This window comes from Leguminivora glycinivorella, chromosome 12 (assembly GCF_023078275.1).
Source record: "Leguminivora glycinivorella isolate SPB_JAAS2020 chromosome 12, LegGlyc_1.1, whole genome shotgun sequence".
Classification (NCBI taxonomy): Eukaryota; Metazoa; Arthropoda; class Insecta; order Lepidoptera; family Tortricidae; genus Leguminivora; species Leguminivora glycinivorella.
The window spans coordinates 1,146,069-1,168,781 of record NC_062982.1 but is presented as its reverse complement, the minus strand read 5'-3'; the positions used below and the strand labels follow the sequence as shown (position 1 = coordinate 1,168,781).

Below are 22,713 nucleotides of genomic sequence, written 5' to 3'. Positions count from 1 at the left end.
GCTAAAGGGTTTCACTCATTTAGTCTAATAATTTTAATCAAACTCTTAACAGAATAGACAATACTCTAACTTCACAACCATTTAACCCTTCTGTCACGTCCCTAAACACTTTGACAGTACATCTATTCTGACAGCTCATAACAAATGAAAACGAATGCGTGCATCAATTAAACACCCCTATGACGGCCATTTTGGTACATTTCAATTCATATCAAATTGAAGTTATTGTGTTCTTAAATGGTGCTGACAACAGTAACTTTTATGTTACGAAATTATGTAAATTATAGTTTTGTTTATTTGTTTCATTAAATAATATTTGAGCGAGAAATTAATTTTTAATTTATGAAGAGAAGCTAATGTAGACTATACCGATGTAAGTGTCATCATCATCATCGTCCTCCTTGCGTTATCCCGGCATTTGCCACGACTCATGGGAGCCTGGGGTCCGCTTTAACAACTAATCCCAAGATTTGGCGTAGGCACTAGTTTTACGAAAGCGACTGCCATCTGACCTTCCAACCCGAAGGGTAACTAGGCCTTATTGGAAAGTCCGGTTTCCTCACGATGTTTTCCTTTATCGAAAAGCGACTGGCAAATATCAAATGCCATTTCGCACATAAGTTCAGAAAAACTCATTGGTAAGCCGGGTTCGAACCCGCGACCTCCGAATCGAAAGTCGCACGCTCTTACCGCTAGGCCACCAGCGTAAAATTTCAACTAATATAGGTATTAGCGCCGGTTTTTCCCAACATTTTAGCCGCCACATAATATTTTGCTCTCTGTGGTTAAGACGCCAGCCACTAAAACTCATTTTATCTGACAATCAAACACAGATCCGTCCTAACAGCCCTGAGCCCACGCATGAGCGTAAGCGGGGTGACTGTAGCTCGCAGCACGTCTCATTTAACCCCAGGAATCCCAGAACTCCTAATTAAGCCAATAATGGTTATAGGAATGATATGTAGGTACCTAATGATTGTATGTAAATATATAGTATTATGTGATTACGCATCATTATGAATTTCTGTAGAACTATTGTTGAATAGTTCAATTGAATGTACAGGACTACAGGACTGTCACAACATAAGTAATTAAGTAGGTATCTATTTACCAACTAGTACTAAGTATATTTTGGTGAAGTTAGGTACATTAGACGAAAAGTTAGTTAAATTAATATTTTATTTAATGCGCTAAGAATATCTAAAATATTTGAATATTACTTAATGTCACAGTTTCGTTTTCTTTCAACCCCTTATTTGCCAAGAGTGGCACTGAAGCTTTAGTAGTTTCATAAGCTCTGCCTACCCCTTTATGGGATACAGGCGTGATTGTATGTATGTATGTATGTACTATGTACCTACTTACTAATTAAATCTCCGTTTTTAAGTGTAATAAGCATAACAATGATAATACTGGATGAGGTTGCCACCAAAATAACTAGAGCGCTTTCAAAAAATCTGCTTGCTCGAATTTCGACGCCGGCGGCGCTGGCGTGCGCCTGTGTGCAGACGCACACTATAACCAGAAGCATAACGATTGTAGCCTGCGGTACAGACATAGCGTGCGATCCTCTTCGAACCAACCTTACGTGCGGCTAGAGCGAAAGGGATAGCATTCATGGTCGGTACCGCCACGCCGTCAGTAGCGTTGCGGACTAACCATTATTGATACTTGCGTAAAAATACCGCCATATAAATTACATATTTGCATACATGATTTCGTGCATAAATACTTGACCTTTTAGTTTAATTATTAAAGTTATCACAGTTTTTTCTATTAAAACGTGTGTAGCCTTGGAAGAAATAATTTAAAAACCTTTTATAATATAATAAATTGTGTATATAATATTGTCTTCTGTCACCGCGATAGTTACTCATGAAATAAATTTATGGAATCAGATTATTTCGCGTATAATGAATATAATCCGTTTTCTTAGTTTTATTTCATTTTGCATATGATATATGTTTTCTAGGTTCTTTTCGGTGAAGGAAAACATCGTGAGGAAACCGGACTAATTCCAATAAGGTCTAGTTTACCCTTTGGGTTGAAAGGTCTGATGGCAGTCGCTTTCGTAAAAACTAGTGCCTACGCCAAATCTTGGGATTAGTTGTCAAAGCGGACCGCAGGCTCCCATGAGCCGTGGCAAATGCCGGGATAACGCAAGGAAGATGATGATGTTTTCTATATAATGGAACTAAGATCGGTTTTCTTTAATTTTAAGTAGTTTTTTTTTATATTTAAAATGTGTTTTTAGGGTTTCGTAGTCAACTAGGAACCCTTATAGTTTCGCCATGTCTGTCTGTCTGTCCCTCCGTCCGTCCGTCCGTCCGCGGATAATCTCAGTGACCGTTAGAACTAGAGAGCTGAAATTTGGTACCAATATGTATATCAGTCACGCCGACAAAGTGCAAAAATAAAAAGTGGAAACAATGTTTTATTAGGGTACCCACCCCCCTACACGTAAAGTAGGGCGTGATTTTTTTTTCATTTCAACCCTAACGTGTGATTTATTGCTGGATAGGTATTTAAAAATGAATTACTGAAATCGTTTTTTGATAATATTAATATTTTCGGGAATAATCGCTCCTAAAGGAAAACAAAGTGTCCCCCTTCCCCCTCTAACTTTTTAACAATATATTTAAAAATTACAAAAGTAGAACTTTATAAACTTTCTAGGAAAACTGTTTTGAACTTGATAGGTTCTGTAGTTTTTTAAAAATATGGAAAACTACGGAAGACCCGAGCGGCTATCTACCGGCTGAGAGCCAGCCGAGAGCGTGTCGGGCCACGCTCAGTGCCTGCACTGAGCGTGGCCCGACACGCTCTCGGCTGGTTTTTAAATATTATGTTGTTTTAATTGCATGGAGCACAGGAAGGTCCACATCTATGTATTAGTTTTTTGTAAGGAAATACAACTCTACGCTACGCCTACTTGCTTTAGTTGACTGTTGACACACTGAGACAGTGGATGCGCCAGAGTATAAAAGAGTGATTACCATCTCTTGTCAAAGATCTTGTTGAGACGAATCAAACGAACCCAAACAAGAAGTGGTTTCAAGACCTGGTCGTGGAATACTCTTGACTACCTTCCAGCTTCATCATCAGATCCTGGGTACCATCTCTTGTCAAAGATCTTGTTGAGACGAATCAAACAAGCCCAAACACAGAAGAGTTTCAAGACTTGGTTGTTGAATACTCTTGACTACCTTCCGGCTTCACCATCAGATCCTGGGTATCATCTCTTGTCAAAGATCTTATTGAGACGAACCAAACGAGCCCAAACACGGAGTGGTTTCAAGACCTGGTTGATGAATTCTCTTGACTACCTTCCAGCTTCATCATCAGATCCTGGGTACCATCTCTTGTCAAAGATCTTGTTGAGACGAACCAAACGAGCCCAAACACGGAATGGTTTCAAGACCTGGTTGATGAATTCTGTTGACTACCTTCCGGCTTCATCATCAGATCCTGGGTACCATCACCTCTTGTCAAAGATCTTGTTGAGGCAAATCAAACGAGCCCAAACACGAAATGGTTTCAAGACCTGGTTGATGAGAACTCATGACTACCTTCCGGCTTCATCATCAGATCCTGGGTACCATCACCTCTTGTCAAAGATCTTGTTGAGGCAAATCAAACGAGCCCAAACACGAAATGGTTTCAAGACCTGGTTGATGAGAGCTCATGACTACCATCTGACTTCATCATCAGATCCTGAGTACCATCTATTGTCAAAGATTTTGTTGAGACGAGTCAGTAACCTAAAATGATATTCAATAATAAATAATACTTACTAAAAATATTAGTCAAGTTAATTAGTTAGTTACCAAAGTCGTCAACCCAAGGATCAAAGTTTTCGGTCGCAGTATACATGCAACAGTACAGCCAAACACGCACACAAGTGCGGTTTTGGACACGGCGGGTGCCGCACACAATGACAAAATAACTTCGCGATCGTCGAGCCGCGTGCGGAGCGAACTAACATACGTCCTGCCTCTACAAGCTCTGCCGCGGTACTGACATCGCAAGCGCGCGTAACCGGTAATAAGGAGGCATTTTTAAAAAATCGTCAAAAATATTAAATTGCAATTAATAGAAAATTTTTGCATAAAATCTGTTTAAGTAAGCGTTGCAGATTATTTTTATATTAAAACTACTTCAAAAACACGTAAGTTTTCGAAGAAATTGACACTTAATCTGAGGTGATTTCTGAAACAAATTGGATTCATCATATCCTCATTTACTCTATTCTAAAGCCTTATAACAAAGAAGTAGTCTCAAAAGATTGTAGTACAGGATATACATAATACAAATTTACCACTTGAAGCATTCAAAACTATCCAAATTTTACAAATTAGACGGACTAAGTCAGCACTTTTCGCGGGTTTTCCTAAACATGCACCAGAAAAAAAATCATAATTAATTAAGTGAGTTAGTTTTTAAAAATCCAGTCTCACAACATGTAAGTTAAGAAGATGTCCTAAACGAATCCTGAACTTAATAAGTCTTTTAGATGACGGAAAGTGTAGCATTTTGCCGACTAAAACTATCAATTTTACATTATTACGACGTTTTCGTTGAATGCCCTCTTAACTGCACTCTGACTGAATTTACAAGGACTGCAAGCTGGCAATTATGTTTTATACTAAATGCCTGAATTTCAACTGTGTACTTAGTATTATGTGTTATTAAATTGTCAATGTTTAGTTTTATGTTATATATATCACATGTTTAATTAGTCTGTAAGTGGCATATATGTATAATTAACTTTAAATAAATAAAAAAAACTTTATCGAAAAGCTTACAATTTTTCGTGAAGCTTACAATTATATGAACATTACAATACAAGTAAAATTGTATGAAGGACCACCAGTTATGATCGTGACATAAATTTAACTGTCAAAAATTAACTGCGTGCGTTAATGACAGCTCGTAAACGAAACCACCGCTCCATCACGCTGCCCATTCACAAAGCTGATTGTTCTCAACAGAAAGAATTAAAGCAGGCATTAAAATAATTATTCATTTTAATTTATCCTATGTATCACAACAATTTAAATGAAAAAAAAAAACATTATAGGAAATATTATATCAAACAAACCAAGAACAAACGGGCCTCCCGCTCGTTCTTGCCCAGGGGGCCGATTTTTGAGTCTCACTTTCAGTAAAATACCGGTTGAAAACGGTGAATTGCCTATTATTTTCAGAGACAATTTTCTGAATTCGCCGTGAGACTCAAAAATCGGCCCCCAGCACGTGCAAGTTGTGGAATGAGCTACCTTCTGAGGTGTTTCCCTTGCGCTATGACATGGGGTTCTTCAAGAAGCTGGTATTTAGGGTTCTCAAAGGTCGGCAACGCATAAATGACTCCCCTGATGTTGCTTATGTCCATGGGCGGCGATGACTGCTTCCCATCAGGCGGCTCGTCTGTTCGTTTGCTGCCTATTTCATAAAAAAAAATAAAAAAAATAGGATTTTTTTTACACAGACTGAGCCCCATGGTAAACTCAAGAAGGCTTGTATTGTGGGTAATCAGACAACGATATATATAATATACAAATATATACATAGAAAACATCCATGACTCAGGAATAAATATCTGTGCTCTTCACACAATAAATGCCCTTACCGGGATTCGAACTCGGGACCGCGGCTTAGCAGGCAGGGTCACTACCCGCTATACTAGGCCAGACCGGTCGTCAAAAATATATCCACGAATCGAGTGTCGACACAAACCTGATAGAGTTTCAAGGCACTCTGGTATATGAACAAATATAAGGTTTTTAATTAATTAGAATACATACAATACAATCACGCCTGTGATCATCCATACATATACATACATACAGTCACGCCTGTATCCCATGAAGGGGTAGGCAGAGCACATGAAACTACTCAAGTTTCAGTGCCACTCTTGGCAAATAAGGGGTTGAAAGAAAACGAAACTGTGACATTGCAGTGACAGGTTGCCAGCCTCTCGCCTACGCCACAATTTAACCCATATCCCACAGTCGCCTTCACGACACCCATTGAATTGAAGTGACCTCCTTAGAAGTAACTTCTACTAAGGGTCAATTTATACTGGTAATGTATGTCGATAGCATTGGGCTTGCGCTGTGACTTGTGAACAACAACCCCGTAACTCATGTCAAGATGTTAATCCCGTAAAGCGGCCGTGAAACCTTAAATTGTTATTTCCCTTTAAAAACATTGAACTTGAAAATGTTTTCTTCGTTTCTCGAATGGCTCGAATTTGGAGCAACGCATAACCAAAATGTTTCTCTAACACAGTCCGTTTTCACATTATCCGATTTCAATTGAAAAATCCAGATGGCGCCTGTAATGTATGGGATATCGGTCCGACATCCGATATCAAAATACAAAATACAAAATCATTTATTCAGCAAATAGGCCACGGGGGCACTTTTACATGTCAACATTACAGAGTATTCATTAAAGTTAAACAAATGAAATTAATAGAAATATTAACTAAAAATATTAATCATAAGCAAAGTAGCTATACACTGATATAGAATTAGAGATGTATAAAGTCTCTAATTGTCATATTATTACTAACTATAATCAATACATAAGGAAAGCGCAAACAGATACAAAGACAAAAGAAATCTATAATACTTCAACAGTTGTAAAAGACTGAATGTTACAAGTAAAAATATTATACTTAATCAAATAATCCATGGAGATGTATAGAGTCTCCAAGAGTCAAATTTTATAAAATTAAAATATTTAAAAGTAAAAACCTTTGTCAAATCGGATCGGATAATGTGAAAACGCACTAAGTTATGAATGAAATTGAACAGGGACGGCCTGATGTTGTATCATTTATCGCGACCATGCAATCGGTACTGGTCATTGACCAATCTCAGGATTAAACCAACGTCATCCAGTTTGAAACCGCATAAGTTGTTCCAAATTTGAAAAATAAAAATCCTCTTTATGTTACCTTCACCTTTACGATGTTCCATTAAACCAATCGTAACCACCACAATGTGTTACCGAGTGACGTAGGTCTATTACATTCATATGTGACTTTCCATACAAAAGGGTTCTTATACTTAAAGAACGAGAACGAGTTTCTGTTGCGATTTTGAACTTGAAACATAAAAACATAATAGTATTTTATGCTACAGGCGTTTTTAAAGGAGGTCAAAAAGACGAGTGGCGTGGGTAACAATTTGAGGCGAAGCCGCGTATTTTTTGACTCAGTTAAACACCGTTGCATACAATACTTTTCTACGACCATGCACTTAGTTTTTAATAGTTCTAGAATAACTTTCGTGAAAATCACACTGTTTCCTGTATTTTGACGCAAAGGTTTGCACTGTCAGCGCAGCTGTCCATAGCCATCCCGCGCACTCGCGCAGTATCGTTATAACAGTTGCCATGGTTACAGAGCCAAACAATGCGTTTTCAGGAAAGCTAGCGGACGCTGGCTTTGGGGACTACTTTTATATAGGGTTATAAAGATCTATGCACTACCCTATAAATTACGAATAACAGTTCGGGAGTAGAAAAGTAAACATTAACCTTAACCTGCGTTTTCAGATTATCCGATATCCTATTCTTTGACATTTGCCTTGACATCCTTCCTACTAAAAAAATTGGTAGGTAGTATTAGGTACTAGGCGACGATACACGTATTTGTATGGACTATGTAGAGATGAAGGATAAGTTTCCTTCAGACATGGAACATGACAAAGATACACACTTAAGTTAACAGCTATATGGTGTTGTCAGAAAACAAATCTGCCTTTATGTTCGAATAAAATCGGTTTACATGCATAAAAAGCTGGTGCATGCGGAATGTGAGCGTTTGGAATTGAGGCTTATTTGGTTGGTGTAGAGTTTAGTTTTATTAAGAGTGGTAGGTACAACTACTGAAACGAAAATGAGGTCAGTGACAAGTCATAAGCGAAGCGATTGTGATACGTGCGCCTAATTTTTAAAATGTTATTTTGTTTTTTTACCGGTACTTAATGTAATTTTACTGTATAACAGATGATTTTACTTAGATAGTTAGAATCTTACGAGTAGAATTAGTTTTACAAGCACCAAAACTACTTATTCAAGATATGTTTGTTCTCTCGAACCCTAGTCGTCAAGTTCAAATATGTGCCTTTGTTTCATTACAAAGAAATATATATCGGTACAAAGAATATTTATCAAAAATAGTATACTTATTCAATATATAACAATAATATTATAAGTGAATCTTATTTTATGATCATCTTAATTCAAGGAAGTTAATTACAGTAAATAACCCAATCTTGCCTTATTAAATACCTGTGTCTATCCTCTCAGATATTAATAACGGGGGAGAAAATAGCGAACTAAGTTGACAGTTTCCTTTAATAAATCTTAATAGATAAGGATTTCGAAAAAAAAGGTAGGTAAATAATGTTGAAATAACTTCAACAGCGGAATAAATTAAAATCGCTATAATATATACCTACAATTTGTTTTGCAAAACCTTTTAGCACCATTTGTGTTTTTGTTACATTTTTAGGTAAGTTAAAATCAATCTGTACATATTTTAATTACTTGATTGCATATTGAGTAAGCCATTATTCATATAAGTAAACACACGGCACAATAATAGCTCAATAGAAAAAAATATATATATTGAGTCCCACTTCTGGGCAAAGGCATCCCTTGTTTTTTGCCCCTCGTCGCAGCTTTGGGCATAATATTGGGTTGGTAAGAAACTAATGAGCGATCGATTGAATTCCACATAAAATTTTTGAGAGAGTTCTAGAATCTTCTATGGTCGAAAGTATATAAAGGGCGAGTCGCACAGTTTCTCGTCAGTCATTCACTAGCTGTCGCCGAGCTAATATAAGGAAGAAAATGGACGAATTAAAAGTGCATGTAAGGCATTGCTTACTATATGAATTTCAGTCTGGCCATTCAGCCGCCGAAGCAGTGCGTAATATATGTCAGCGTGTTGCTCCTGAAGTTGTGTCTGAGGCCACGGCGAAACGATGGTTCCAGCGGTTTCGTAGTGGCGACTTTTCATTATCAGATCAACCTAAGTCTGGTCGACCGGTGAAGATTGATGTAGCCAAATTAAAAACCTTAATTGAAGGAGATCCGAGGCTAACGAGTCGTACTCTTGCTACCGAGTTAGGCTGCTCTCATGTCACCATAGAAACACATTTACACGAGTTGGGAAAAAACTACAAATACAATGTTTGGATACCGCACGAACTTGATAGAGATCAACTAAACCGCCGTGCCGATATCTGCATACAACTTCTGTCTTTTCGCCGCACATTCAACTGGTTGGACCATCTTATCACTGGAGATGAAAAATGGGTCTTATATATAAATCACACACGCAAACGTCAGTGGCTAGCTCCAAACGAAAAAGGAATAGAGGCACCAAAAACAGAGCCTCACCCGAAAAAAGTTATGCTGTCCGTTTGGTGGGATATTCATGGTATTATTCACTGGGAACTCCTACCAAGTGGAATGACTGTTACCGCATCAGTATACTGTAATCAGCTTGAAAATTTAAACCAAAAATCTGTCAGAATCGTCCACAGCATGCTAAAGTTTTTTTCTTACACGACAATGCTCGCCCACACATTGCAAAAGTGACTCGGCTAAAGCTATTGGAGCTAGGTTGGTAAGTGATACCTCATCCACCGTACTCTCCAGACTTGGCACCTACGGATTACGCATTGTTCAGATCGCTAAGCAATGCCTTGAATGAAAAAAAGTTCGATGATCAAGCCCATCTACGACAGTACATAGCTGAGTTTTTTGAATCTAAACCTAAGAACTTCTTCGCCGATGCTATTCATTCTTTACCAGAACGATGGAGACAAGTAGTAGATAACGAAGGCCGTTATATTTTTGTTAAATGATTAAAATAATAAATTAAATAAAAATTACAATATTGGTTATGATTCGCTCATTACTTTCTTACCAACCCAATATAATATTGAAACTTTTTTAAAATTACAAAGCCATTTTTTATGCCAGCCAAAAGTCGCCAGCATCTTATACCTCGCAGCTCCACGGTTCATGTAAAAATAAACCCATTGACGGGGTCGGCAGCCGACGCATAAAGGCGCTCTGTGTTCGAGTGGTGAGGCTGGGTGAGCTGCAGATGAGCCGGGCAGGTCACGGGTTATAGTCTGGGGTAGCATTATTGCGATGAACATGTTTGTTTTTTAATTAGGTACTTAGAAATTTATCAAAAACTTTACCAGTAATTTGTGAAAGCTGCCGACTCCGAAAGTATGCACTAAATATTGTAAGACAAAATTAAATATATTTCACTGATACCCGTAGGTAAGCGAATTGTAACTGTGTAACATTTGCGCTTTAGGCATCAGAAGGTGAATATTCGTATTTTATCTTTAAAAAGTAAATAAATAAATAATAAGTTCTACAAGTAGTTCAAGTAGTTGCAAATTACATAGTACATATTTTTTAACATTTGTATACATATAGTGCCAGTAAAAATGCATTTAAAGTCGCTGTTTTTAGTTATTATAATATGTATTAAAAACTGATGTTACATTTTTTAAGTTTTGGTTACCTTTACATGTAAAATCAGCACTCATAAACGTCTCCTGTGATCCAGATTTGTATACGTAAATACATCAGCAATGTCATTTCCATACGTTGTAGGCGAACCTATTGTGAGTTCGTTATGTTCTTTGTTGGTGCTCCTTTATGTGCCCCGTAACAAAAGTTATTTGCGTTATTTATCTCTAGATGTGAATACACAATGGGGGATTATCATTTTTTTATTTATTTGATGTTTTAAAGAAGATTTTTTTTTTATTAAACGAGGTTTTGTATAATAATTGGCATATTTATATAAACATCGATTTTCCTAAATTATGTAGCACAACCAGCAGCAGAGATAACTAAGTTCGGGGTTTTGAACTTTGCTAAATAAAAGAAACAAATCTCATCTCATTCAGCTTCAAGTTTAGGTATTAACTTTAATTTTAATTAGTTTATTTATTATATAAGTATATTACGCAACAATTAGATTTTATTCAGCTTTATTTATCGTAATTATCTTGCCTCTAATAGTTAACACCTACTATCCTAATAATAAACAAAAACTGAAAATCGGTTCAATATTCTCGGAGATATCGAGTAACAACATACATACAAAAAAAAACATTCAGTCGAATTAAGAACCTCCTCCTTTTTTGAAGTCGGTTAAAAAATAGCAGCATTATACAATTTAAACACAAAAGCATCTTGGTTAATCAAGGTTGGAAACCCGTAGTTAGCCAAGCTTTGTTTTAATACCATAATTGGGCCATTTTATTCAAAGTTGTCCCCCCAGAAAAAAGTTGATATGAAAATGAAACCGATAGAAATTTATTAAAAGCTATTTTTATAGATTCTTTAATAAATAAATTTATATAAAATATAGAAGGTTCACTTGACTTTTAAGTAATTAATGAAAAAAATATGTTTTTGTTGAGTTGAGGAGAGGCGAGTGTTCCGTTCCGCAACCAAATTTAATCGCAGATAATGTAAATATAAAAGGTTTGGGAATTTTACAATATGTTTATTATTCATTCTAAAATAACAAATGAAGAAATTACACTTTCATTTTCACATAAATGCGGACTACTATTTTTTTAAACCCATATATATATCCGTTCCGTTACTTTCAGTACAAAATAGAGGAGAATTTTTAAGATTACTATACTGTTTCACAAGATTATAGGATGCCATCACTTGTAATCAATAGTTTAAACGTTACTATTTCAATATAAAATAACGGAAACGTAGTTTAATAACAGATTGTATTTAAGGTAACGGCGGCTATCAACGCGGGTATCGAAATCGACGTCCATTACCGCCGCATTTGCAAATACGCATTTTATAGGCAAACCGACCAATTTCTTAAAAAAAGTTACTCACACAAAGGAAGCCTGTTTAGTTGACTAACGCACATATAGGCGATAGAGAGTGTGAATGAAAGAAGACGCTCGCTATTTGACAGTTTTTGCCACGGGGCCGCGAGAAGAGGTTGTGTCATACTGACGTGTGACGCTAAACCTAAGTGAACTCCAATCTCATTTAGTAGTTTACGTAATAATTATGGCAAACAGGTGAAAGTTATGCATTTCAAATTATTATTTATAGTTTTCTACATGACTTCTGAGTACTTTTTACGTATTGTTTAGCCTGGAAATGTGTTTAAAGTGGAAATTAAAAGACAGCGGTGAAAGGCGCCATTTCGTGAGTAGATTCTATTACTGTGGTATACCACGGTAATAGTTAAAGTAGTGATATTAGTTATTTTTGCTTTATTTTAAGTATATGTGATCAGTTATATAATGTCTTACAGTTGTTTCAATCTTGATCTATTCACGCTATCAAAGAACTATTTACGCGGTATGAAAATTATTCAACAAAACCTTAATTTTTAGCAAAAACTTCATGACTGATTTCGTAGTTTCTATGAAAACCGTTAATTTGTCAATTTTTTAAACATTGACATAAAGTCTGATGCTTACTTACCAGTTATGTAAGCTTGGTTTTAATATAAGGTTGCAATATTTTATTTTGATTTGTAATGAAAATACATCTGTATGACTTTGTTTTTATGGGTCGGAATTAGATTTTATAATACTCCAATTTATGCCTATTACCGATGGTACGATCAGATAACCCTCGGTAATAGAATATATTAGAATCTATTACCGATCCATGCAATATTTGTTTGGGTCGGTAATGGGTTCCTATAGAAGTATCTATTACCGAGCGACATATTAGTCTTGTATCAAAATATGACATTTAGTGTACCGTAAGTACAGATTTCTTAGGTGAAACTGAGTCTTCTGTGGGTATTCATAAAGGAGGATAGTATAGGTATATGTATTTGTCATAATTTGTATATTCAACCGTCGGTATTAAGCTCCGAATTTTGAGATGGGTTTCTATTTACCGATGGCAGAAAAACACTGTCATTCATACCCTCGGTAATGAAATCTCAATTCGCGTTAATAGAACTGCAACCTGTTCATTACCACGGTAATAGAAAATTTAAGTATGTTGGCTTCAATAATAATTTTATGACATATAATAAACTAAAATGATCCTAAAACTCTTTAAAACTAATAGTTCAATAAATACTCTTCCATAAAAAAAATATTTGTGGTCGTTAATGAGCTTTGATACCCTTAATTTTTTGGTATCTTTTGAAATTTGCTTAAATACCACGTTAATAGGCGCCATTACCTTAATTTTTGCAAATAAAACTATTTGAATCTATTGCACCATATTTAGCTGAGATTTTCAACAGATGCATTGATGTTGGCACTTTTCCAGATATTATGAAACATAGCAAAATTATCCCGTTGTTTAAATCAGGAACGAAGACAGATCCTACGAACTTTAGGCCGATTTCAATACTACCTGCATTAAGCAAAGTGTTTGAGAAACTTATTTTAAATCAACTGCTGTCGCATTTCAACAGAAATAAACTGCTTGATAGCAATCAATTTGGTTTTACCAAAGGTCGATCAACCACTGACTCTGGTGCGGTACTCCTAAAGCACATCTTTGACGCTTGGGAAAAAGCTCAAGATGCTGTTGGAATTTTCTGTGATCTGTCCAAGGCATTTGATTGCGTAGATCACGAAAATTTAAAACGAAAATTAAGCCACTACGGGATAAAAGCCGGTGCCCTCGACTTAGTCTCATCATATCTGTCGGATAGGACTCAGAGAGTAGTTATTAATGGAACTCATTCGGCGGGGTCCCCGGTAGCCCTCGGAGTGCCTCAAGGTTCAATTCTTGGTCCCTTCCTCTTTTTAGTATATATTAATGACCTACCCACTCTTGTTAAAGGCAGACATGATATAGTGTTATTTGCGGATGACACTTCTCTTATATTCAAAGTGAACAGGAAGGAAAATAGCTTCGACAGTATTAATGATGCCCTATCAACTATAGTTAACTGGTTTACGGCAAACAATCTACTTTTGAACGCCAAGAAAACCAAATGCATCAAGTTTGCGTTACCTAACGTCAAGCAGATAAATAACAGCAAAATCCAAATAAAAGGTGATACGCTGGAGTTTGAAGACCAAACTGTTTTCCTGGGTGGTCACTTTAGACTCAAAACTGCAATGGCACGCACATATTGCTACTTTAGCTAACAAACTTAGTTCAGCTGCCTACGCAGTAAGGAGAATCAGACAGCTAACAAACGTAGAGACGGCCAGGCTGGTATACTTTGGTTACTTCCATAGTGTTATGTCGTATGGAATTCTGTTATGGGGTAAAGCCGCAGATATTCAGACGATATTTGTGCTGCAAAAGCGAGCTGTACGTTCCATATATGGACTGGGCGCTCGAGCTTCCCTAAGAGAGAAATTCAAAGAGGTGAACATTCTTACCGTTGCCTCTCAGTACATACTTGAGAATATTATGTATGCTAGGAAAAACATCCATGAATACAAGCTTAACAGTGATATCCATAACTATAACACTAGAAACAAACATAAACTTGCCGTGCCCTTCCACCGTCTCCGTAAGGTTAGTACGTCTTTCGTTGGGAACTGTACACGTTTTTATAACAAAATCCCCATTGATGTAGTGAACTTGCCACTCGGCAAATTTAAGTCACATGTTAAGCGCTGTTTGCTAGGTAAAGCTTACTATACGGTAAATGATTTTATAGATGATAAAAATGCCTTTAAGCCAGTAGCTTGATTATGGTAGCAGAAGTTTGTAATACAACCGTACTAGTATCCCGTAAAAATGACACAGCGTAATTTTTCTCATGTGATTGTATTGTATCATTAGTTATGTTAGTAGGACGCTTAGAGACCTTATACACCTCTAAGATTTTTGTTTTCATTATATAGCGTAGTAATATAAAATTTATTTAAAGTATGATAGTACACTGACCCTTGAGACCTTTACATCTCTAAGTCACGTTGAGCATGTAATTAGTTATGTATAGCTATACTAGGCATTGTTGCCCTCTTTAATGTCACCTACAAGCTTAATGTCGTGTTTCACTGTGTCGATTTTTCTTTTGTCAATTTGCTGTTAGCTTGAACATGTCATGCTCGCTTAAAAGTCTTTGCTTACGGTGGCGTGTTGATCGGGTCGCCACCTTCCCGAATGGAGGTTGAGGAGGCGATGGCTGAGATACGCGTCATACTCGTGAACGGGTGCTGTTTGTGGAGACTGGTCTGTTCAAGCTTACCTGGGCCACATGTTTTGTTAGATTATTTAACTTTACTTTTGAGCGGATTGCGAGACACTACATTCGGTTCTTGTAAGAATTAAACTTAAGTAAGTAATGTCTTAAGGATGACACTAGAGACCATCACGTTGTCGTTTAATTTAGTTAATTTTAGCTTTTGGACACTTAGAGACTTTATACATCTCTGAGATTTTGATTATATTTTATTTTAAAATAGATTCCTTACTTTAATGACCTTGTTGTCGTTTGATTAAGTTAATGTTAGTTTTTTGGACACTTAGAGACCTTATACATCTCTGAGATTTTGATTATATTTTTAAACTTAATTTGTAACCTTGATTGGCCCTTATTTGTAAACTTGATTTGTTCTTTAATGATTGACAACTAGAGACTTGTACATCTCTTGAAATGTGTAATTTAGCTGTTCATTTTCTGTATTTTTTTTTTGTATTATTTGACAAAGGTTTTTACTTTTAAATATTTTAATTTTATAAAATTTGACTCTTGGAGACGCTATACATCTCCATGGATTATTTGATTAAGTATAATATTTTTACTTGTAATATTCAGTCTTTTACAACTATTGAAGTATTATAGATTTCTTTTATCTTTGTATCTGTTTGCACTTTCTTTATGTATTGATTATAGTTAGTAATAATATGACATTTAGAGACTTTATACATCTCTAATTCTATATCAGTGTATAGCTACTTTGCTTATGATTAATATTTTTAGTTAATATTTCTATTAATTTCATTTGTTTAACTTTAATGAATACTCTGTAATGTTGACATGTAAAAGTGCCCCCGTGGCCTATTTGCTGAATAAATGATTTTGTATTTTGAAACATGGGACAGTAACGGATCTGACTGAATGGGTAACGGATGAAAGCTAAGGTCTCGTCTACACTTGAACGTGGGTACCTAAGACCTCCAAAGCATATCGCGCATAATGACTAAAACAACCGGAGTGTGTAATCCGTGATTGATTACCATATTTTAGATGAGTTAGTTTTAATCCCATACGTTTTTCTTTTATTTCCCGCAATCAAATTAAACTAAGACATCTCATTAAAACCACATGAATACCGCTTTATACTTCCATTCCGATACGTTTTTTTTCCGCCTATACGAAACCAACGATCTAGTATCGGATCGGAAGTAACGGAACGCTACCTTCGGCGATATTTTACTTAATTATTTATTAAATAATCACAAATCTTGTTTTTAATTGGCTTATTTGGTTTCAATATTAGTGCTTTGTTTTAGGAATCGATGTTAAAAGGTTGCATATTACGTATTTACCCGCAAATTTGGTTTCGGAAGGTGGAATGAGAAAATGTTACCCCTGAGTACGAGCTACTTTGATGCGTGTTTGGCGGCAACTGGAAAATGCAAGATGGCGGTATTGCGTAGTTTTAAATTAATTTTGCCAAGCTGAATAAAATGCTACCAAATGTTAGGAACTTTCTTTTAATTTTAACAGTCATTCTGCGGTTTCGGAATGGAAAATTCCACAATTACCAGATTCCGTCTCGGCAAATTATACTTAATTTTAAATAGTACGTTTATTTATTAACATAAAATATTTTATAACATAATAGCGTATGACTCAATCTTTTCAAATTATGCCGTCATCAATATTTAGTACAATTAGTTATAGAATAAAATCCATAACAAAAACGATATTTGACGTGGGACAGCAAAAAATTGCCCATTTTTTATCACATTATAATTTTTAACAAATACATAATTATAATAAAAATTTAAATGAATATCTGTCAACTAAATTTGGGTTCGAATAAAAAATAGTCTTCATTAGTTTAGTCTCTTTAAATACGCTAAATATTATATCAAAAGTATGGGACAAGCCAAAAACGGGGTGGACAACTTTGAAAAAAATGGCCCAATTATCTTATCCCCAGTCGAGTGTTTGTCTCTCCACTTTCCCATAGCGATAAGAGTGACGGTAAACGATAAACAAGTGATAACGGCTTCGGTTTGGAAAGCGTTCATTTATTTATTGCACCTTTTGTAGGGTCATTTATGGCTATTGTTTGGTAGATTACGTAATATTGTAATGGGTTTAAGCACGAATATACTAGGTACTAATCGGGAATATGCATTTTTTTTCTTTTCTTTTAAAACGTCATTAAATGTAACGTATAACTTTTATATCGGGGATTATTTGAAATATTGACATGTAATTTATTTATTACCAATAAAATGATTATGATTATGATTATACAGTTGGATATATGTATTGAGGATTGATTAGGTTTTCATCACACTCCCACAATAAATGTGCAATTGCACGCAGGCGGAGCGGGAGTCAAAACTCGTTCTCCCGATGGAGTTATGTAATTTCAATTACCGTATTTTTTTTAATCTTTTTACATATTTTTATATTGCAAGTGTGATGAAAAACGGTTTGTGTAACGTGGGGGGTAAGAAAACTGCAAACACGAATCTTGAAATTGCTCCGGCAAGCTGTTGCGATTTAACTTACCCTCGTTGGCAATATTCAACTTCCGCTCCACATTGCACAATGTTTCTTTCCTTTTAAAACATCATTAAATGTGACCTTATAACTCTTACATCCGGGGTTATACAAATGGATACACTGAGGATAAATAAGGTTAACGGATAAATTATTTAATAGATGAAATAAAACTATGGAAACGGATTAAATCGCGTATAATGAATTTAAAATTCATCCCGACGTTTCGAACTCTTCACAGCGTTCGTGGTCAACGGGTGACTGAGGAAAAATTACAATGTCAACGTCGGGATGAATTTTAAATTCATTATACGCGATTTAATCCGTTTCCATAGTTTTATTTCATAAGTAACTATCGCGGTAACCGAAGACAATTATTTAATAGATGTTTGTGTTAAAGGATATCTTGTGTTGTTACAGATACACGTTGATCGCGTACTACGACATGTATGCATCCATCTACACCACCACCAAGATCTGGGTGCAGTTGCTTCTCATCTGGCTCGTGTCCTTTGGTCTCATGGTAAGTTTTAACAACATCCTCCTTGTGTTATCCCGGCATTTGCCACGGCTCATGGTTGCCTGGGGTCCGCTTTGTCAACTAATCCCGTGATTTGGCGTAGACAGTTTTTACGAAAGCGACTGCCATCTGACCTTCCAACCCGAAGGGTAACTAGGCCTTGTTGGAATTAGTCCGGTTTCCTCACGATGTTTTCCTTTACCGAAAAGCGACTGGCAAATATCATATGACATTTGCACGTAAGTTCCGAAAAAGTCATTGGTACGAGCCGGGATTCGAACCCGCGACTTCCGGATCGAAAGTCGCTTGCTCTTACCGCTAGGCTACCAGCGCTTTTTATGGTATGTTTAAATATAAAGTAAATAATTTACTTTGTAAATAAGAACAAAATGTCTTATGCACAAGGAAAGCCGAAGTGTTTAGGGAGCTGAAGATAGGAGCTGGGTTTTCTCCATAGATTTTTTTTTGTAGAAATACGTTAGCAGACAATTATGCTTGTTTAAAAAAAGTTACTTATTTGCGCTTTTTACATTTGGTATTGGTAATCTCTGAACATACCTACTGAGCATTCAAATACTGATGCGACATACATAAAGCTTGAGTCGGGAATTAATAAGATGAACATAGTAGTTCAACGGCACTACTACTAAAATATATTATTAGGGTACTCTAATGAAAAAAAAATGTAAGTAAAAAAAACTTTTATTCGGAACGTAAAGCTTAATACATATCTTCTGCCAAACCACATTAATTGTGACTTGTTGGCAGAAAATCAGTAACAAAGCTAGTGCAATTTTATTTAACTAATACGTAAATATAACATATTAAGAGCAAGTTAATAAATCCTCCATCGTCGACACTTTGTCTAGACAGTCTTTTTGGGGAGGCAGAAGCACACAGACTTCAAATACGGTTCTTAATTACTCTCGTGCGCAGGATATTTTGGGATCCTTGCTCATAAAGGGTTTGTCAGTTTGATGATTAATCATTAGGGCGGCTTTAAGGTAATTTTACCAGTGACGTCAGTATTCAAATAAAATACGAGGGGCGTTCAATATATTGTCGGTATTGATATCTTACAACCTCTTTTACAATTTCTTTTGTTACTGGCCACTAAGGTTCATTCGTTGACATTAAAAAAAAGTATAATTCGAACCGAGATTTTCTTTTGTTTTTCTGCAATTGACAAACAAACACGCACACCATGAGCGAATTATCAATGTTGACGAAATTAGAACATCGATCTGTTATAAAATTCTTGACTAGCTAAACAGGGTAAAAATCAAAAAACCATAAAAGAGGAGATGGATTGTGTTTACCGTGAGTCTTCTCCTTCTTTATCTACTATTCAAAAGTGGTCAAGCGAATTCAAACGTGGAAGGGAGAGTATTGAAGATGACCCTAGGCCTGGTCGGCCTGTAGTCGCCACTTCACAAGAAAATATTGAGAAGGTGGAAAAACTTATATTGGAAGATGGGCGAATTAAGATAAAATCAATAGCTAAAGTAACCAATCTTTCTATTGGTACCATACATGATATTATCCATGACCATCTTAATATGTCAAAAGTAAGTGCAAGATGGGTTCCGCGAATGCTGACTCGGCTTCAAAAAGATATGCGTGCCGCTTGTTGTTCCGATTTTATTGACCTGTGCGGTGAAAATCCTGATGAGGTCCTGCAAAAGATTGTTACTGGAGATGAAACTTGGGTTCATCATTATGACCCAGAGAGTAAACAAGAGTCCATGCAGTGGCACATTAAGGGTTCAGCTCATCCCAAGAAGTTCAAGGTTATGCCTTCAGCTGGCAAGGTCATGGCCACAATATTTTGGGATTGTGAAGGTGTTTTACTAATCGATTATAAAGAAAAAGGTGTCAATATCACAGGACAGTACTACGCCAACCTTCTACGTCAATTAAGGGATGCAATCAAAGAAAAGAGGCGAGGAAAGTTAACCAAAGGTGTTTTGCTTCTGCATGACAACGCCCCTGTCCATACTGCTCATATTGCCAAGGCAGCTATAGCTGAATGTGGGTTTGAAACTATTACCCATCCACCGTACAGTCCGGACTTAGCCCCCAGCGACTTCTTTTTGTTCCCCAATCTCAAAAAGGATCTGCGTGGAAATCGGTTTTCTGATGATGAAGCATTGAAGGCAGCAGTGGAGGAGCATTTTTTCACCAAAGATAAAAAATATTTTTTTGAGGGATTAAAAAAAATAATTGATCGATCTTTTAAGTGTATTAACATAGGGGGGGAGTATATTGAAAAATAAAAAATATCAGACTTTTCGTACCTGTTTGTTTTCATTCTCATACCGAGAATTTATTGAACGCCCCTCGTATAGTGTTTATACAACGTATGAAACATCGTTAAAAAATATATAGCATAATTTCTTTGTTACAAAACTCACAATATACAGATATGTAAGTATTAGGTAAACCTATATAAAGTATTCGGGATAAATCATAAGCATGTTTCCTTAAAATTATATTATTATACTCACGAGAGTCGAGTCTTACGGGAGTTTTATAGTGAAATAAAATAATGTAGAACTATAAAACTTTAAATGTGTCATTGGGCATTTTCAGAATTTGGGACCCCCCAATTAGCGTAAGTTGTTAACAAAAATTAACTCACTGTCAGTTTTGTGAAGATAATTAAGCATGAAATTTCAATAAAAATATTGTTTTAAGTACATAAACTTTAAGCGATAATCTACATTGAGAATGTGAAAAAAGTAATTTTTTTGACAGATTTCATGTTTTATTGTCGTCTCAAAACTGACAGCGTAACTCGCTAATTTTTGTTAACAACTTTTGCTAATTGGGGGACCTAAATTCTGAAAATGCCCCATTACAATTAAAATGTAACTGCACTGAAACTACTACTACCTTCAACATTGTATGAATAAAAGCTTCTTTCATATTATTATCACAACACGATAACAGTTCAGGGAAACATGTATTCATTATTTACACAAGCAGCATAGACTCGGATTATGAAGGAAGCTAGTTCGTTGCACTTCCATATTGGGTTTAATTGCCTCAAATTGTACATCCGAGAGCTGGTTAATGTGCCTCAATCATTAACGGTTAGTGTGAGGCCTGAGTGCGCGCTCATATTGGGCGGGCAGCGGGGCGGCGTGCGGCGTGCATGTCAAACAATTGAAGCTCATACAAGTGTCCTGATTTGACGCTGCATAGGTTGTATTGTACGCTCGCACGCCCCGCCGAACGCTGCGCTCCGAGCGTCCACTCAGCGTGCGTAGCCGAATGCACAGACGCTCACGAAACGAAACGCTCGTAGATATCTATCTCTATCGCTCTTGCGTATTGGCGCGACAGAGCCAGACTACCTTTCGCGGCGTTTCGTTTTCGTTTCGCGTCATAGAAATGCCATGTAGCCAAAATGGTTAAATGGGGAAAAGCTTTCAACCGATGACAGGATTCATGACTTGCGTAAGAAGTACTTAATCATGATCACTCAATCTCACTCAGTAAATTTAAAACGGAACTTTATTTATATCACATCTTAGCAACATACAAAAATAATTACATGCTCAAATTATGGAATGTATGCAAATAATTCATTTGAAATCAATGTCTTAGGTCAATTTAAAGTGAAACTTGTTTTCGCCATATTATTGAATTCCATGTGCACTCACTTTAATAGTGCAATCTTGAAAAAACTACTATGATAATTTGATCATCCTATAACACATTCCCATGCACTTAAATATATACAATTGGTCGGAACATACACAACAATAAAAAAAAACTCTGAAAATGCCGTCCGCTCCCGCCTATGACGGGCACCAAACGTGGCACATAGTTTTACAAATTGGTGCGCCTATCTGTTGCATTTGGTTGCATTAACTTTAACTATTATTCCCATTTCTATTACTCTCATAACAGTCATAATACTCACTCGTTCAAAGTGTTTCATTTCATCCAGCTGGGGAGTAAAATTTTATGATTTTCCATTTATTTTATGTCTTAAGTACACAATACTTTCTTTGTTTGCTTACAATAAAATAAATGGCATTCGTTTAGCTGAATTTAGTTTATGATTTCGAATGGGATCTATTTAATGGCAATAAAAGGCCGTTGCGTCATATATATTCTATCAGATGCATAAGTTTTGGTATTTTTCACAAATATTTTTAAATGTAGGTACAGTAGGTAGGTACATATACTTATTTATAAATTCATTTCAAGCCTCAATTGAGGCAAATGAGGCAATTACCTACTTATTGCACTAAACAAATTACATAGAGTAAAGGGATAAGTTCGCCTTTGTACACATTTATTATACAGAGAATATAATAAAAATGTGTACAAAGGCGAACTTATCCCTTTAAGGGATTTCTTCCAGCAAATTTTTGAGCAACTGAGAAGGAAAAAACACGGATTATTTAGTTATAATTTCATTCGCATATTTCCTTAATGGCTTAGCCCATCA

General features: G+C 36.1%; 1 protein-coding gene across 3 annotated transcripts in view; it reads left to right on the top strand.

Annotated features, from left to right (window-relative positions):
* The window catches only part of LOC125231644 (protein trapped in endoderm-1), an 88,827-nt gene that overhangs the window by 51,268 nt on the left and 14,846 nt on the right, over positions 1–22,713 (top strand). For all 3 annotated transcript variants that reach the window (XM_048137127.1, XM_048137126.1, XM_048137128.1), the window contains one exon: positions 18,149–18,251. In XM_048137127.1, coding sequence (XP_047993084.1) covers positions 18,149–18,251 — 103 coding nt within the window. The remainder of the gene's footprint in view (positions 1–18,148; positions 18,252–22,713) is intronic.